The 19,562-nt window shown below is 34.3% G+C and overlaps 1 protein-coding gene across 11 annotated transcripts in view; it reads right to left on the bottom strand.

The window, feature by feature from the left end:
- Window positions 1–19,562, bottom strand: part of LRRFIP2 (LRR binding FLII interacting protein 2) — a 58,539-nt gene that overhangs the window by 16,112 nt on the left and 22,865 nt on the right. For 3 of the 11 annotated variants that reach the window (XM_040591108.1, XM_040591111.1, XM_040591113.1), the window contains exons 4-6: window positions 4,002–4,046; window positions 3,218–3,331; window positions 2,695–2,766 (exon numbers count right to left, since the gene is read on the bottom strand). In XM_040591108.1, the coding sequence (XP_040447042.1) occupies window positions 2,695–2,766; window positions 3,218–3,331; window positions 4,002–4,046 (231 nt within the window). Of the gene's footprint in view, window positions 1–2,694; window positions 2,767–3,217; window positions 3,332–4,001; window positions 4,047–6,383; window positions 6,522–8,728; window positions 8,783–8,880; window positions 8,929–10,438; window positions 10,487–11,226; window positions 11,302–12,744; window positions 12,811–16,867; window positions 16,913–16,998; window positions 17,053–19,562 lie in introns of all 11 variants that reach the window. The other 8 variants (XM_040591110.1, XM_040591112.1, XM_040591114.1 and 5 more) reach the window with 4 other exon arrangements.

Genomic DNA, 19,562 nt, shown 5'->3' with positions numbered 1-19,562 from the left:
TGCCATCTGGTCCAATCTCCTAATTAAACACAGCCAACCAAGATCATGCTGCTTACAGCTCATCTCCAGTTCATTTTAAGGATCTACAGGGATGTACACTGCAGAACCTGGCTGGACAACCTGTACCAGTGTCTGGCAGCCTGCCTTGTGCAAAGTCTTTTTCTTGAGGTGTAATTAGAATTTCTGCCCTCACAGTGCAACTTTTGCCTGCTGCATTTTGCCCTGTCACTGCATCTCTGAAACGAGTCTGCCTTGTCTTTATAGCCTCCTATCACGCAGCTGAAAACAACAACGATACTGCTGCCTATCACCCCAAGACTTATCAAATCCAGTTGCCTCAGCCTCTTATTGTATGCCACATGCCCCAGGACTCGAGCCTTAAAGAGGAGACTAGGTAAGGCTTACAAGACTGGATTAAAGTGTCATCAATCAACAAGTTAATGGAGGAGAAAATCTGCACTGATGGAAAAGGAATAAATTTATTTTGAGGCAGAAGAGTCAGAATTGCTTCTAAGAAAGAAAACAAGCTATGCCTAAGGGTCTCCAATCAGTTAAATAAAACCTGGAACAGTGCTAAGACTTCTCTGGAACTGTTCCTTCTTTTCAACTGAAGTATTACACATGTTCCCAATGTTCAAGAATTCCATGCAGTTTCAGTAATCTCCCAGTTTCATGAGAAATAATACGGATTTGGAAGAATTTCCAAAACACTTGAATGAGGCAGTGGGATGGCTAAGGATGAAGCAGTTGGAACAGGCATGAATGGAAATAGATGAGGCTTTGCATATAACCTAAAGCTATGAAGAAATACTATCCGTAATTCTATAAGGCTATGCAATTTAGCATGCTTGGCTAGAACAAGATGATTAAACCCAGAAGACATGAAGACAGTACTCTGTTAGCTTAACAAAAGAAAAATGTTGAGGAAAGAAAAAGGATCCCTTTCTATTGATGCAAGGGAATATAGAAAGAATCAAAAAACCTAAATCAGAGACATGACAAGATTTTGAGATCTAACTAAATCAGAACTATCCACATTGGATTTTATTCTGCTGACACCCAGCAGATTTGTAGCCAAATAAACATCAGACTCTCAGCAGCATGAGGAATGAGCAACCAGAGACACGAAGGTAGTGTGATTACAAATCACTGTTACTTAACCACTGAAAAAGCACTTAAAGGTAGTGTAAAAGCAGGTATCCTAGTAACTCTTCTAATGTACACAAGATAAAACTGCTAAAACAGAAACGGAGAAAAAGGCAATACTTTCCTAATCAGAAAGAAAGATATCTGAAAGAATCTCTACGGAAGGCAAATTAACTAAGAAAACTATTATTCAGTACTAACAATAGCATAAAATGCAATTCAGTGCTCTTTGGTAACCGTAATGGATTACAATAAATAATACTGCATCAGTAATGATTCGGAACAGTAGCCATGAGATGCTGGCAAACATGCAGAAGTCTGAAAGTTAGATCTATTCTGAACACGTGAAGCAATCTCGTGTTTTATTCAAATTTAGTACAATCATAGCTATGTCTAATAATCTTGTAATCTACTGCTCTTTAAAGTCCTTTTAATATTCATATGGCAATATGATTAAAACAAGACACTACATCTGAGCATATGGCTGTCCGATTCCAAGTAACTTATCCTCTAAAGAGGAAATAATTTTTACTACACTGAACAGCTCAAATTATGTATTTTCTCTTCACTATACCAACTAATATGTTGTTTAATCAAGGAAATTCAAGGAAGCTTTTAAATACATTACTGTAACATGGTCTACTACAAGCAGCATTCATTAAATGCTCTATAGGGATATAAAACTAATATGGAAAGATCTCTTTACTTTTACATGGAATCATTCACAATTAGGTAACAGGAAAGAGAACAGAACAAATAGCCTGAAAGATCTGCAAGCCCCATCATTTGCTGTATTCAGTTTCCCTTCAACACAGAAGAGGGGAAAATAAGCACACTTTAACTGCAAACTGTTAATTGTGTGAAAATGTACAAAATAAAAGCAAGCATATTAATTTAAACAAGCTGAAATACAGACAAATCCCGTTAACCTAACGCTGAAAATATCAACCTGTAATTGAGACAAAGAAAATGGGAATGTAAACCACAAGCATAAAAAAGGTATTTCTTAATGGCAAAGAATTAAAACAAAATTAATCTTCTCCTGCAAGCAACATGCCTGCCCAGATTCACGGCAGTACATCTTTCAAAATTATTGCTTTAGTTTCGCGTTATAAGATGTAGTATTTGCTGAAACCAGTTCTTTGTCATAACATATCCCATTTCATTCTTCCCTATTGAATACATAGCAGTTATTTTGAATATATATTTATTTGCTAACAAAACTCAAAAAAGCCCAATTGAACATCTCATTACCTAACAAGAAAACACCTGCTAAAAATATGAAAGTTTAATACTATTTTAACATAAACCAAATAATGAACATGTACTCTCTTATGTACATTTACATCATATCTTAATAATTTACTCACATGACAAATTTAAATGACAAATTTAAACTGATGTTCTCTACGCATTATAAGTTAGATACATGTTTTAAAGAAATTGAAAAACTTGTTAGTAAAGTGTTATATAGTTAGTGGAACCAGTGATATCTCCATTACCCAAAAAAACCCATACAGAACGCATGCTTGGGAAGAGCCCTGATACCTTTAGTTCTTTAAGTCCCTGCATGTATCTCCCTTCTACATCGTGTATCTGGTCCTTAAGATCATAGATATCCTGCAGGACATAGGAACGAACCATTGCATAAGAAGTATGGGGACATAACTTACAGTTGAAAAAGCATTAAAAGGTTTACATGCATTTTGTCAAATGCCAAAGCCTGCAATAATTCATAGAAACTATAATTGATTCACAACAACTTGATGGAAACTAAGATTTTGTTTAGATCTGTGAATCCAAGCCATGTCAAATGGGAAAGAATAGTTTCAGATTTGACATAAACAAGGTCTTGTTCTAATATAAGCCGAACTGTTAGCACCACAAATATTTATGAACACAACAAATACAGTTACCAAGATAAATACAGAAAGCTCTCGTGACTGAAAATTATGTTCTTGTAACTTTTTCTTACTATTAAGAAACCAGAAGTTCTATAGCAAAGAAAAATTCCTCCTAACCACAAATACAATTTTAAACTAGCTCCACATTCTCTGAAAACTCTGTTTACCCGTAATTCGCTGAGGGATGCATCAGGATCCACCAAACTGCTTGTGTCTCCACTTCCTCTCCTGGATGAGTTGCCACTCAGTGGAGTTGCACTTACGGAATTGCGAGATGAGGGCTTAAAAAGTGAAAAACATTTTATGAGGAATAATATAATAATTTCTGGTATATATTCTTTATAAATTTCTTCACAGTCATAGAACACTCCTCTCTTCTTTTTACCATTTCTTAATATTAGAAATATTTTCCATTATTTTCCAGCACTTACGTTTCTTCCCAGTGAAACTTTGGTTCCTCTTTGATGACTCATCAGTCATCACAACTTTACAGTTCTTAGTAGTCTGTTCAAAAGACTTTCATAAGGAGGCTGTTAGTGCTGAAAAACTAAGTTTAAGATATTTCTAAAAATTCTAATTTCTGCTACCCAGGATTCAGAAGAAAGCCTCCAGTGGAATCTAGTATTTGGATTTTTATAGCCCTAGACTCTTAATACTCAACCTTTCCTGCTAAATATTTCTCACACAGAAGATAAATTCTACAAGAAACTAATAACTGCTAAAAATAAACTTGTTAAAAAAGAAAAGATTCTTTTCTTGCAAAATAAAAGACACAAAGCACTTATTTTGGAGATTAAAAATACGTCTAAAAATCTCATGTAAACTCTTAAAAATTACTGAAATACACTCTGCTAAAAATACACAGCATTATACTTTTTGAGCTATTTTAATGCTTGTACATCTGTGGATGAACACTGACTTTTCAGTAATTTTTCAAGGAAAAATTCTTACCCTTGAAAATATTTCTGAATGTGATTTTTCACTCTTTTCTTCCAGCTGAAAGTGAAAAGAGAAAGTGATCACAATACACCTTTTGTAACAAGGGACTACTGAATCACCATTTTCTGTTCAAAGATGCTGAGAAATACTTAAGAACAAAAAATAAAACCATAGGGGAAAAAATAATCAAGAAGTTAGCACAGATCGAGACAAGGAGAAAATAAAAATAAGAATTTAGCCTGAAAAAGCAAGTTTCACCTCAACTGTAAAGTAAATGAATGCTTGTAAAGAAAAAGCCAGAAACCTTTTTTTAGAAGGTTTTAAAAAGTCATTATCAGTATTAAAGTACTGAAAACAGAACATGTTTCACTATTTTAAATTTCAACAGGGTAGTGACTACAATACTTGGTGGCATAACAAACACAAAGCTTCATGCAAGTGCATTTCAGACAATCAGTGACACCAGCGTGAACGTCCTAGTTATTAAAACCCCATTTGTTCCTTCTATCTTCTTGCTGAAACCTGCAGTTACATCAGGACAAAACCAATTCAGGTAAAAGCCCCTAAGAGAAGTGCGCTAATTAATAGCAACCTAAAAAAATACTTTCAATTTGTATTTTATGTATTGAAGCCTAAGCAAAACAACTACCACAGCCCCTTCTTATTTAGAAAACTCTAATATTGCAAAGTTATATTGTAGATCTCTGTATTTTCTTCATTTCTATGAATCACAACAGGTGGAGTTAAATCAAGACCTTAACATGTCACCATATTTTAAAAAAACAAGTATGATACATTGAGTATGGTATCTCAGTATCTTGCTTTCCCAAGAACACACGTTCATCTCCAAGCCCAGGGAGAAGAGACATGGAAGTCTGCTACAATCACAGTAGAAACAAATGTTGCTTTACGAGATCTTTCTTTTTCCTTCTATTGTGGTTTCACATTTCTGTAGCAAATTCACCATCTCCAATGATGTACTGAAACTGTAAATTGCAAATATTTGTCACCACTGTGATACTAAAATGATGAGAAGAATCCAATTGATCTGAAGTCTCCAGTTAAAAATATAAATTTGGAATTTAATAATACATAATAATGATGAGGATGATACTAAAAGCAACTGACAAGGCAGCTTAATTGCCCGTCTCAGCCTCCACGTTTTCTTTTAGCAGGGCATTATTTTCAGAAAAGCATGTTTATTAGAGAGAAAGCTAAAATTTGAAGTGGAAAAATGGTCTCTCGTGCTTTGAGCAGGGCTAAACACCATGCTCAAGTTACACAGCACTATAAGAGTATTAAATCATCTGAAAGCAGAATCACAGAACCGGTGGGTGTAGGGGTTACTCTAGCAGCCAACTAGCCCAGCCTCCCACCCAAAGCAGAATCGCTGCGGCTTTATCTAGCTAAGTCTCACCAGTTCCTGAGGGAGGTTCTCCAGCGTTGCTGTCACTTCTCAGAGTTCAACACTAACCTCCTCGTGGAGCTTCTCACAATGTCTAGTCTAAACGTCCTAAGCTGCAGTGCGAGGCTGCTGGTCCTTGCAGCACTGCTTGGCAGAAGTATGAAGAATTTGGCTCTTACCTAATCAAGCAGTTGCAAGCTGCTCATCACCAAAGAGCATCCCCTTTTGCCCAAATAAATAGGCCCAGTTCTCCCAACTTTACTTTCTACTGCACATACTAACCCTGACTATTATTTCAAAGATGTCTGAAACCAGAAATTTCCCTTTTTTTCGCTACTATTAAACACGAGAGTTTTGACTGGAAGTAGCAAGAATTTCTAGAACTTATAGCAGAAACAAAGAGAAGGCAGCTAGGTTTGGTGTAAACAACGTTCAGACTGAAGGGATGCACAGGAAAGTTGTCATGATAATTTTCCTGTAACATGCTCTATTGATTTGGGATTCAATGCAAGAGCACAGCCAACAAGTGCTCCAGTAACGGATCCTGACAAAATCTCATCTTAGATGAACGAACATTTAAAATGCACTGAACAAGGGCACAGTTGTAAGTATTTATTTTTGTCACTAAACCAAGCAGTATTATTCATAAAATACACACCAAAAATACACATTGATAATTCCCTAAGAAAAACATGCCAATATTTTACATTTAAGAGATGCTTAAGCTTATCACATACAAAAAATGTGAAGGGTTAACATTTGACACATGCTTCTAGCAACAGGCAAAATCCCCTTTAAAATAAACCAGCATGCTTTTTAAAAATTCAGACTCCAGATATTTTAAAACAAAAACCAGCCCCAACTCCTCAACAAACCTATGTGCCATTAAATAGCTCTGAATGCTTTTACAGGATTTACTTTCAGAGTATGAAAAGAAAATCCATGTTTAGTAAGTTTCACCACAGTATAGCAACAAGCATTAAACTCACACTATTCAAACCTTGGACATCATCTGCCTCGGAAACAATGCTTCCCCTGCGGTTGGAACGACTAAAATAGTCAGCAGCAGTTTCACTTTGATCAGAAAAATCAGAGGACTTCAAAAGACAAGAAGAAGGGTGAAAAAACTGAAGGTGATACCACAGAAGGAACAAAAGTTTATTTCAAAAAAACCAAACAGGAAATCCTAACTTAAATCTCCATTATTGCCATTTATTCTTGCTTTTCTAACAGTTTAACAGCTGTAAAATCTTAAACATACTTCCAGAATTTCGCTATTTTAGTGTCTACGTGAACGCGTGCCGCACTGATACAAATACTTGAGCATGCATATGCATTGTTTTTTAAACACTCCCCATGTTTATTATTCTTACAGTTTACAGTAACTAAAAGCAATCAACATTTATTATTGATCCAGTTGCCTCATTTGGAGTAATATAAAAATACAAGCATTCCAGATACAAAAGGTTTAGCACCAACAGATTGCCAAACAAGCTACAAAAATTATTTTTTTAAAAAAAGCTTCATAGATCATAAAAAGACTATATAATCACAAGTTGATAAAGAAAAAAATATTTCTATTTATAAATGTTGTCTTTTTTCAAATCAATACAATCCCAACACTATTAGTTATGAATATTATCTGAGTTTCCTGTCATTCAAAACTCTCAAGAGGCCTTATAATAGAAGACAAACTTACTCCCCAAAGCTGTACATCAAGAAAGACATGTAAAGAGGCGAGGAAAAAACACTAATGCTACACATCAGTGGTAAAATTGACAAAATATATCTAAGCACATTACAGTAACAACAACTGCCATGGGCATTTAAGTCAAATATTTAACTGAGAAAACATCATATGTATTAAAGATAGTATTTAATGAGAAGAGTAGGTTTACCAAAAGTGTTGTCTTGATAACGTTCTACTTCAAAATGCAGGATGTTACAGTGAACGTTATATTTAGCTTTAAAGTGATTATATGCGAAAATACTTAAATGAACAGTTTGAAAATATGTTGTCCTTAACCAATTTTCACCGTTTAAAAAAATAATTCTTTATTTCTTTGTACTTGATGTACATGAGTGATGTAGCCTCATCTTAATCCCGATTCAGTTTAAGAATTATTCAGGTTTTCACCAGTGTTTTCTACTGTTTCCATATTCTCTCCTACTTTTCCATTTGATTTCCAGTAACTACTGAGCAAATTTCCAATGCACTACCCAGACAGAACGCAAATCATTAACCATAGAAACAGCAGAAAGTGAAAGCAGTAAGATTTTTACTTCATCAGCTTTTCAGAATTATTTCATTAAACCAATATTTTGGACTCAATCATTCATTAGTGTGAGTGAATAGTACTTTGGCATTATTGATGTCACATATACATACTGATACCTGGTATGCGTATGTTCCTATATACGTATAAAGAATGTACTTCAGGAATGATTCTTAATGTTAAGAAAAACTAAGGAGACAAGCAGTATTTTCACAGTTTGAGAGACTTTACAGGTGGATGTTAATACCTCTTAGGTTTTAGAACTTCATTAAGGAACAGCAAAATTCCCCTTTTCCTACAACCTCAAAAATTCACTCTGACATCTCTTGTAGCTAAAAACATACAGTATCTGATAAATGTTATTATAGAGACTAAGCAAATGAAAACAGATTTAAGAATATGTGAAATGTTAAGAATATGTGAAAAATTAAAAAAGGACCAACCCTTTCAGTTTAACCCATACCAGAACACTCATCTGCTTTTTTGTCTACCATGACAAATAAGCAGCTGTACCAACGAAACTTAGACAATTATTCTGTGGTAGAAACAGAGTAGAATTATTTAAAAGTTACTGTGCAGCATGAAAAGCCATCTTTGGAATGACACTTTCAACACAATACAGATTCCGAAACAATTTCTCTCCGTTTCAAATACTGGTCACTGCAAAAATGAGCCAGTTACTTCTCACTGCATGATATAACAAAGTTTGCATTAGTCCTCTTCCCTGAAAGACTTTTGCAGGCATATGATAGTGAGTTTCACATGGCTGCCCCAACTACAACATAAGGTGACAACTTCAACTGTGCACTATACTCCGGTTTCCAACTGCTTCCAATTATATACATTACAAACATTTAGAAAAACCAAATTCCTTATTGCTTCTACATTTTACTGTCTTACTGCTAAAACTTTACATCTTGCTAAAAATCACATCTCTGACACTGAATTTTTTTGATGTGAACTGAAAAATCAAGTCTGTGTGTTGGTCAGTAAAATGATCATCAGTGTTGTGCGTTAATATCAAAGCATTCAGCAAATCATGCAAGAGGAATGCTCACCACAGGACTACTTCGAACTGAGCTTGCTCTTGAAGAGTAACTGTATTCAGATGGCTAAAGAAAAGTTACGAAGGGAATTTTCACAATTTTCATAGATTTTTGTCTCCAGAAAACAAAGATAATGGAAGAAACCAAAAGCCTATTACACTTACAGTGCGAGAACTATACGAGCTATGTAATCCATCACCACACAACGATGCCTGAGAAAGAGGGAAGGAAATACCATCTACATTCAGTCTCAGGAGTAATTATGCCACACATACATGGAAATTCTTATGCACTGTACTCCATCTTATCCCATCTGTGCACATTCCAGTCAACATTATACTTTTTGAAACAACAAACAATTTGTGAAAACTTCCAGCAACACTTCCTCCTATTATTAGGTATATCTATTTCCAAATATAAATCTATTTCCTTGAAAAAATAGCCAAACTGGTTTTGAAAATACAAAATCTTAACAATTTTCAGAAGAAAAATAAGTATTTAAACTGCCATTTGGTTTTCACTGTTCTGAAGCCTTCAGAAGTTTTAATACACCCTGGGAACTGAAGCGCTATTACTTTGTGCTCATGTAGGCCAGTTTTCCTGAAGGAAAATATCTCAAGGTGCAAGGCTGAAATCTATTTCAGCAGTGGATAATAAAAGCAGTTCTGGGCAACACAATTGAAAAAAAAAATAAATTACAGTCTCATGCTGCCTTCTCCCTACCTATGAAGGGATTGCTAGCCGAAAGTAGAATTAATTATACGTATATCAGAATTATATACTGATATATATATTATATGTATTATATATATACTATTAAGTATAATAGCAGTCATTACAGTCTTGTTCTCTCACTGGATCTTCTAATATTTCCTTGAGAATATGCACAAAGCCAGAGAAGTAAACTATCTCTGCTTGCAATCCAGGTTCAGAAGATCTCACTAGCTCTATAAAAATATTACATAAGAATAGGTCAGTTTTCTACACGTTTAGTATGACTCTACATGGCAGTATAAGTTGAACTATTGTAGCAGCAAAAGCCATAAAGTATCAGGTACGAATGTCACATTTTAAAGACAACAACTTTTTGTAGAGCTATCTTAGCCATCTGTATGGTGCTTCTAGATACTTTTTAGTTTGTGAAGATGCAATTAGATTTTCATCCTATTGCCTTTTATTAACTTCAAATATGACATCTTACTTAAAAATATTTCAAGTGTATTCACCACAAAGTTCTGTAATCTCCTGACAATGATTTTTCCCATTCAAATGCCTAACTTATTTAAATACTTTTTTTAGTATTATACATGCAGTTTTTTTTTAGTATAGTTGGATTAACTTCTTGTTAATCTCTTCAGCATCACTGCTGTATTCATAAACTTTATGCTTATCTGTAAACAGATGAGCAAACCAGCAACTACTGAAATACTTAAAAGAGGCAATTTAATGATGTTAAAAACACCAAACTGAATGCCTCCACAAAACAATACACACAAGCTGCAGCTTTATTTAAAAATATGAAAACAATGCTCATGTAATACTGCCAAGCCCCATGGCCATACAATACAAATTAAAAGCAACCATGCAAATGGTGCTTACGAACCAAACTGATACTTCTTATCAAACCAGTGTTTACAGAAGCAGACACCTATAAAGAAAAGCATAATTTTACATCTGAGGGTCACTCAAACATCCGAAGAAAAGATATTATATCGTACTAACCCTGTAACTTCTAGTTGTTGCCACTGGATCACTGTATAGAGAAGATGACTGTAGTGTGAAGAATAGAAAAAGTCAGAAACGCTTTTTTCTATATACATTATTTTTTTAATCTATTGCTCTATATTCCCCAAAATTTCTATAAATAAAAATGCTAAGTTTTACCTCTGTAACAGACAGGAGCTTTAAGAATGATAAACACTCCAAGAACACACATTACCTTTGAAATCATAATTAAAATGTTAATTAAAGCAATCTAGTATTTTTATCAGAAGATGCGTAGAAGAGAATTGTAAGAAATTAAGTAGTTTTCAAAAGGCACATCAATTTCCTCTAGGTAGTTATTCAAAGCTGACCACGACAGTAGCCGCAAGTACAGGAAGATACTACCTGTCTCACAACAGACCACTGATTTATCCTTTGTACTACACTTTCTTCTACAGTAATATATTGTTGCTAAACTTAAAGACTTTTTTTGTTGAAGGACTTTGAAAAGGCAAATGTCACAGCTGCTAGTTGTTTTCTTTATATCATACCGCAATCATGAAACATTATTTAAAATTTAAACCTCACATATGCAGAAAACAGAACAACTTGCATGTTATCCATTCATTTTATAAAAGCCAACCCTTAAAAGCAAGAAATACAATTGTAACTACTACTAGCTGTAATAATTTGCAATGTTACAGAAAGAAAGAGAGGCAAGTCTGCTGCATATAGCATAAGTAAGCAAAACCAAGTATGTATTTTATACACATTAAAAAAAAATAATATAGGAAAAGGAGACAGACCCGAGTATGGTAGGAAGAAACTGGTTTACTATATCTAAGGCTGCTATAGTTTCTTTGATCATAGTAAATTCCACTCTGTGGGGGGAAAAAAAGAAAAGAGAAAACAAAGACTGCATTTGTACATCTTGCAAAAGTTCCATCTCAACATTGCCCAAACATTCCCAAGCTTAGAGCTTGTACAGAACGATGTAAAGAAAATCCCAATGGTTGACTGAAAATCCATATAACTTTCTGAAGCAAGTAAAGCGTAAATAAGCCCAAGAACTACTTATATACTCTGTATATCAGCATTAACTGTATTTTTAATGCCATGCCCAAAGCCGTAAATAGTTTTGGGGTTTAATTTCTCTCGAATAAGTAAGAAAACCCTGAAAAGTTTATCTAAACTGTGACAAGTGGAGCATGAAAGAAAAAAAATCAACAAAACTTGCTAATAATTAGTACAATTATTTGCTTGAAAATTTTTTTCCACTAGATATCATCCTGCATCGGCACGTTTGGGGAGACAGAATGATAGACATGCCTAAGAATTTAACAAGGGATGGATGCTTATGTGATCAGCATTAGTCTGTACCCTACCACTGTTCTTCACACCAAGTGCACGTGCTGAAAGCCTAGCGATTACACTTGGCTTGCTTCTGTTGGGTCTTGATGGGTCCTACACAAATTGCATATATATGTATATGTGAGGAAAAACCCCAATATATAAAGAAGGAAAAACAAAGAAATGAAGACATGGCAAAAAGTAGAGCTTTCAGAATGTAGTGCTTCATATCTCAAGAGGCCCCAGGAGGCAGAAAAATTCCTGTTTATTTAAGAACTGAGGGAACAGGGAAACAGCACAGGGAAGTGCTGCAATACAAATAATTATAAGTAAATATAAAAATTATTTCAGCTTTGTCTCAACAAAGGTGTCCACTGCTGCTCTGACTCCCCCAGTCCCTGACACAATTGCTAATTCATCAGTGCCAAAACCTGCTGAAAAATTGTATAAAAAAAATATTTATTTTCTTGGCACTGTATTCATGTTTCACACTGAACTTTGTAAAACAGCGTTTGGAAGATCACAGTAATCCACATGCCTTTCTCAACAGTTCACTGGGTTAATGTCAGAGTTTATGGTTTATTCAATCTGCTGTACATGGGTATTTAAAATACCTCCAGCTGATAGTGGACAAAGCATAAACAACAGAACATGTATCTCCATCCTGACTGAATAAACTTTAATCCAAATAAGTGCCACTTTTTAAAAAAAAAGTTCCAAAAGCCTTCCCCCAGGCCTCCAACAGAATGTGATTTCTATTTTGCTGATTCCATTCATGGGATTCCACTGCCACAAGCAGAGTTTCAAACACTCAACTCCAGGTCAGAATTTAGTCAATACTAGCAATTCCTTTTTTCCTTAAAACATTTATGTCAGTATATGCCAGCAAACTAATAAATTCATCCATAATTGTATCAGTATGTAACTCTACACAGTTAGTATCTTTATATGCAGTATTACAGTAGAAAACTAACCAATAAATCTTTATGGGAATAAGCAGCTTTCTTCTTTGAACTATAAGATTCACTGTAAGCATGATTCTAAGAACAAAATTTAGAAAATTAATACCACTATATAACAGCCTCTTCAATCTTAAAATAAAGTCAAACATAAGGGTTAAAAATTTTTGTCATCCACAATGGACACACCACAGAAAATTCTAATTCCTTGATTAGAATAACATGCCATACTTCTATCGCTGCCTAAAACAACTGCTAAGTGAAACTACAACCAACCTTATCTCTGATGAACGTAGACTTGGCTTAAGCCAGTGTTCACATTTCACACAAAAATATAGATCCAATAAATAAACTAAAAAAGCTTAACATTACAGGCTATTTTAAGAACTATATTGTGTTTGCCTATCTGTAGATAATTCAGACAACACTGCTACGTAAACAAAATCAACTTTTTCAGCTGCTTACAAATGCCTTTTAGTGGTACTTGGTGCTTGTCTTTGCCTAAGAAGACACACACAGATCTTACTTGGCACAATACCAATAAGAATGTGATGACGACCATCACTTCATAACAATAGTAAGAATTTTTTTTTTAAGTAAAGGTATACAAATCACCTGCTTTTTCTCAGGATTTAAATAATTTTCCATTAATTAAGTTAATTTTCTACACAGAAATGGAGAATACAAATATATGCATACAAACATATTTTTTTTTAAAAAAATGTATGTCCTCCCAGTCTATTCTGTGTATGTCCCTTCACTACAGAGTTTAGAAATAACAGATAAATACTAAAAAGTGCTTACTGTAATACAGCTGTCTAATGTGAATTCATGAGATTTTCTCACGAGAAAAGTTTATACGTGCATTCTATGTGAAGGGTTAGAATCATACTGCTATTCTAACTCTGAATGTGTGATAGTACAAATTTATATACATCTTGAGATCAATAATTCAAAGTAGCTAGTTAGTGTCATTACACCTTAAAAACAAAGCACAAAAGCAGTCTTCACTCAGACATGCAAAGTGTTAACATACAGGGACCAAGTATCTTGCAGATCTATCCTTAGCATTGTCATACTGAAGTAAAAAAAGAAAGACATTAAAATCATGACGTTAAAAAAAAGATTAAACTTTTTTTAAAAAAATAAATTACTAAAAAGAGTTAAAAGGAAGTTACAAGAAAACATATTCTACTAATTATGAAAGTTTATACCTGAAGAAATGCCATTCAATCTAAAGGGCATTCTGAGGCTGGAACACTTTTTAATAAAATCTAAATTGTTTTTTCCTGATAGTATCCCAATTTCTGAAAAGCAAGATTGTTTTGGACCACAGTAGATTATGTGAAAAATGTAATGTCGTTTTGGTAACTGAGTTTTAAATAATTAAACAAATTCTCATATGGTAAATTGTATTAAACTGAGACAGTATTTTTTAGGTTATGTGACAAAAGGCTCATCTCCACACAGGCAAAGGAGCCCAGAGGAGCATCAATTATCCCCGCTGTCCAGGTGTGAAACCCATCAGGATGCTCTGAGGGCTCTCCAGGGCACCTCATAGACTGAGGGAGGTTACTGCCCACAGGGCATGGAAGACATTACAGGATGCAAGGAGGCATCATGGGATCAAGGGAGGAATCAAAGGTGGGGAAGGGAGGGATAAAAGTGTTTTCAGATGGAGCAAGTGAGTGATAAAGGAGGAATAGCGAGATTAAATGGCCACCTGTGGGTAAAGAGACTGCTGGTCTACCAGATTTGACAACTTTCAAAGATAACCAGCTTTGTAATAACAGCTTAGCCAGTGTCCCTGTGTTTCTTGTTACACTCAACAAAGACAAAATCTGTTGCGTTTATTGTTTTTTTAAGCATACAAATCTTAAACTTTCAAAACAAGCTTGTTTTTTCCCCAATTCATTTAAAATTTCACAGGTGTAACTTGACCATTCTCAGTGTAGTCAAAGCACAATCCAAAATGTTACTTAGTATCATCCTAAACTTCCTTAAAACACCAAACAAAATAAGAAATTGACAGTAGTTTGAGAACATTACATGATACAGTAATAGCGTTCTAGAGTACTACCCAGTGTAATTTTCAACATAAGAACTACTGAGAGGATTACAGGAATAAAATTCCTTCTAGAGATCAAATTAACATCAAAACCTCCCTGGTTTTAGATTTTGTATTCATTCATAAATTAATATAGTCCAGGCTTAATTCATATTATTTTATATTGTTTTCTTATTGACAGAACACTTTGCACTTTCTTTGACTCCTCAAACTTGCTCTCAGAAAACATTTGATTACTTCAATCATTTCAGCAGTCCAGTTACTACTGTTTTCTATAAACAAGCATGCTTTTACCAAACTACTTCTTTGGTAAGTAGACACAGAAAATGTTATAATGTGAACACATCAAATCATGCTCATTCCAGGCTACACACCACAAGATCTCTCCTTCTGGAGGTACTTGCTCTGCTCCTGTGAGACCCACTGACATCCAAAGAACTCTTAAGAATGAAATTGTAAAAAAATATATCAATATATATTAAAAAAATTAAAAGCTCTATTCACTGAAAGGCACAAAATAACCAAGGCAGTCAAATAAATTCTGAGCAAGCCACCCAAAAATTAGCCCAGTTATCTGATGGTTCAAACCCTATAATTTAGTCAAGGGAAAATTTCTTCATTTCTCTCTTAGCATACTTTGTATGTTAACCAAGGCAAGAGCAGATCTGAACAAACCTGTACCAGCTCTCAAGTTTAAAAGTGTCACCACATCACATATTTTACGTGCTTTTTCTGTAAACCATTTACTGTTTGCAAAGTAGTCAACACTACCTGATTCAAAGGATTCATTTGGTAAAAATCTGTGTGCTAAATTGCAGAAACACTTAACACCAGCACTTGCAAGGCCTTACACAAAATTTAGTTAATCAAAGATTACATTTAATTGCTGAAACCTCTTAGTGACAATCACTTTTTTAAAGTCACACAAAGAAACAGCCTACTCCACCTTGCAAATTAAACAAAAGCAACTCTTGTATATTAGTTATTTTGTCTCTCTCCAGACCTATATGCAGATCCATGACAAGCTAATTCCAAAAATCTACTAAAACCAGGGAAATGTTTGCAAGCCCTCAACAAAACCATTCTTGAGCACCATATATGACCTAAAGAGGATACAGGAGAGCCTGTAGATACAATAAATACTTCCATTAGCAGTCTTTGGTATGCGTTGTATCATTCAGGTAAGTCTTTGCTACTGTCACATTCTCAAGGAAATCAAACTTTGCATCATACCAAACCCTTCTTTAAATTGTATCCTTATGTACTACTACTTGTTCTTCCACAGATGTTGTAAGAAGACAAAATAAAGAGTGCAAGAAAAGATACAACAGTGAGCACACAACCACCAGCATCAGTTTGGAATGAATGTCCAAGTTACAAATCAGTATTACTTATCTGCAGTAAGTGGCACTGATTCAGGATGACTGCATCAGCAGTAGTATTAATTAATTTAACAAAATTTGACTGCAGAATTTCTGAGACAGGAGAAACAAGAGATTTCCCCACCCCCACCACGTGAATTATCTAAAGGAGACCACTGTTTGATCATTAATAGCACCTTCACATCTGACCATGAGATCTGATGTACAGTTGTAACCACAAGACAATTGACAACTTATGTAGGAATCTTAATACTCTACCATTTAAAGACAAGCCAATTAATTTTTACTAGTTGGCAATATCTGAAGTCTGAGCACAATTACTCAGCTTTTTAAAAAAAGAAATAAATCATATTAGACTGGAATTACACTAAAAGATGACACTTACAACTTGTTATTAGATATATGTTATTTCAAATAATTGACAATTGAACTACATCTATTTCCAAACAATTCTGAAACACCTTGTCTATTTTCAGCAACAAAAATATACTGTAAAGAAATATATGTAGAAAAGGAAAAAAGAAGCATGAGGTATTTACAGTAAAAACATAGTCAAAGAACATGTGACAACAAAGATTCTTTTCAAATGCAAAGACTGAAATACATAAAAATAAACTACCTTGTTAACATTGACGGTAATAAAATACTAGATGAACTTTTAACATTACACATGATGTAAAATACTGACTCTAAAACTGCTAATACTTAGAAGACTTGAAGCATCATCCGCTCCCTAAGAAAATGAAAACAAAACCAAAACGTTTTTTTTAAAAAAAAAGCCATGATGGAAAAGAATAAGTACACAGTTTGAACACAAACCAAATATGAATGTCGACTGGACCGGTGAGAATACCTGGCCCTCTCTGAATCTTCCTGAGAAAGAAGAAACGCAGAGTTATTCCACAGGAGGGAAAAAAAAAAATAAAGACAACAAAGCAAAAGCAAGCAAAGGTGAGCAACATGCTGTTAGCACTTTTAATGCTGTGTATAATTTCAAATAATCAAGTGTGGCAACAGAACTCACTCAAGTCAGAAGAACTGTGGTTTCACCCAATTTGGGTAAGTATGCCAACACACTACATTAAGAGACGTAAATAAAGGGGGTTAATAAAATTAGTAATCACTGTTCAGTAGTCAATCCTTTTTCTGATTACTATATTAATGCAGAAAAGAGTACAAGATTTTTTAAATTAAGAAATCAAAGTAAAAATTAAAGAAAAGCTTTACGAAACTCCAAGTACATTAGTAAGAAATTTACTGTAATTACTAGTCAGATTGTGAACATTTTACGAAGTTATTTTAGCCCTAATAGAAATTCTCATTCTCTGTTTCCTCACACATACTTCAGATTTTCTCCTTTATTATAGAAACAAAGCTTCTTAAGCAAATTGGTCAATTATAAATTCTATAGGTAGTTCTGCTCTACAGTGACAGTGAAAATAATAAACCCAGCTTATAAAATTTGGGGGAGGACAACTAGCTAAAGCAACTTATCTTTTGTTCTGTTGAAAGAGCAGAGAACATTCATTTTGCCTCACACAAAGGAATATGTGAGAAGCAGCAGGAACAAAAGTACAACTATTTAAAAATTAAACATCAAAATGTTTCACATGACATAAGCTTCCCCAAATTTTAGTTAACAGTAGGTGAACGTATTAAGAATAACTTATTTTAAACTATCCCACTTGAAGGCTATACAACAGAGCTCAAAGGAGGAATCCTTCTTTACATGCCTCACTTCCTACAGTTTTCAATAGGTCAAAATATTCTGAAGGTTGTAAGCCAGATATCTTTAGAGTTAAAAGCTCAGCCTCTAGATCATAGGTGGATATCCAAAGTCTAAAGCTTGCTTTCATACTGCCTATAGTCACATGGTTATTTGCTACATTATTACTGGGTACATTAACTTGTTCAATATTATTTTGGGACTAATCAAGAGGCTTAGCTAATACTCTACAAGAAAATAATTTCCCAAAGGGTATGTGTGTTTAAGTTTAACTTTCTAATGATACTTTAGTCTTTCTTTCTATAGCATCTACTTTGAGGATTAAAATGAACATTTATTCTGTAGAACTTTTAAACATATTATAGACAGATCATTACCAATTTTAAATATACTTTATGCCTGTGGTCTAAATGGACAAATGCCTGTTAATACTATCTGCAGCTTGCAAGCAGATAGTTCGCTATTTATGCAAGATTCTTCCTAACCACTGGTATACACCCCAGCTAATAATACGATCTTGTAATGCAAAACTTCAGCTTCTGGCACAATTTTCTGTACATTTCCGTAGGTAATGTACTTTGGGTAATGAGTCTTTTCCTGGTGTACAATCAAAAATTAGAAAGCCAGCGTTGAGTATTTAGCATTTTCAGGTCAAAGGACGAAGTACTTACCACGGTACATATTACAAACAGATAGCTGCTGCTGGTAGCTATCAAACTCAATTTCTAAGTATTTAAGTTTGAAAAACTCACTATCTAAAACAAAGGTTAGGTCTCCCAATCGAAGAAAGTGTGCACATCTGCTCAGAAACCTCCTGCAGCAGATGTGCCTCTTACAAGTGCAAAAAGAAGGTGGCATTAATTTCAAAGTGAACTTGCTCACAAATGCAATCTGCATTCCACAGTTTGAAAACCCTTGTTCTCAAACAAAAAAAAGCATTCAAATGTGTATTCTACCAAGAGACACCAGAAATTTATGTTATTTACAAGTGACTATAGAACTAATATACACATGAATGTCAGCTAGGCAAAGAGACAATATAAAGTCAGGACAACTGCAAATAAAATCCTAATGATGGTTCTCGGATTTCTCAACAGAAGTGCTGATTAACCATCACGGTAGTTTTAGCTATTTGAAATTATGGTTACTCTTAGCATATACTACTAAAATCTTCTTGATCCAAAACACTCAGCCAGCGCTCCCCTAAAAACATAAAAAGAAACTCGCATCTCCCATATGCCTTTTTAAGAGGTACATTAAGTTTCTGAAAGGAACTCCCCAAAGAAATACTGCACTAAATTAACATAAATTGAACAGGAGCTTTCTCAAATTGCAACCCAACTAGCTCTACTTCTTCCTGCTTAGTGGATTTAATCTAAATAAATTAACAGTCAAATATTTTATCATTATTAATTGAAAATGAGGGGCAAAGGGTAAAAGGATACAGATGATACATATGTCATTTTTTGGGTCTGGATTTTTTGGTTATTGGGTTTTTTTTCTTTTATGATTAATCTTTTAAGTCTTAGAAGTGAAATAATCATCAGTGAGAAGACTAGCATTTGCTACATGACTCAAAGCAGCAGCAAATAAAGGCAAGCCTGCTAAGATGAAAAAGTAAAAAACTCAAAACGCTAAAAGTTAACTGCAATAAAAA

The sequence above is a fragment of the Falco naumanni genome, chromosome 4 (genome assembly GCF_017639655.2).
Source record: "Falco naumanni isolate bFalNau1 chromosome 4, bFalNau1.pat, whole genome shotgun sequence".
In the NCBI taxonomy this organism is placed as follows: domain Eukaryota; kingdom Metazoa; phylum Chordata; class Aves; order Falconiformes; family Falconidae; genus Falco; species Falco naumanni.
The sequence above is the reverse complement of the archived record's forward strand: the minus strand, read 5'-3'. Positions and strand labels throughout refer to the sequence as shown.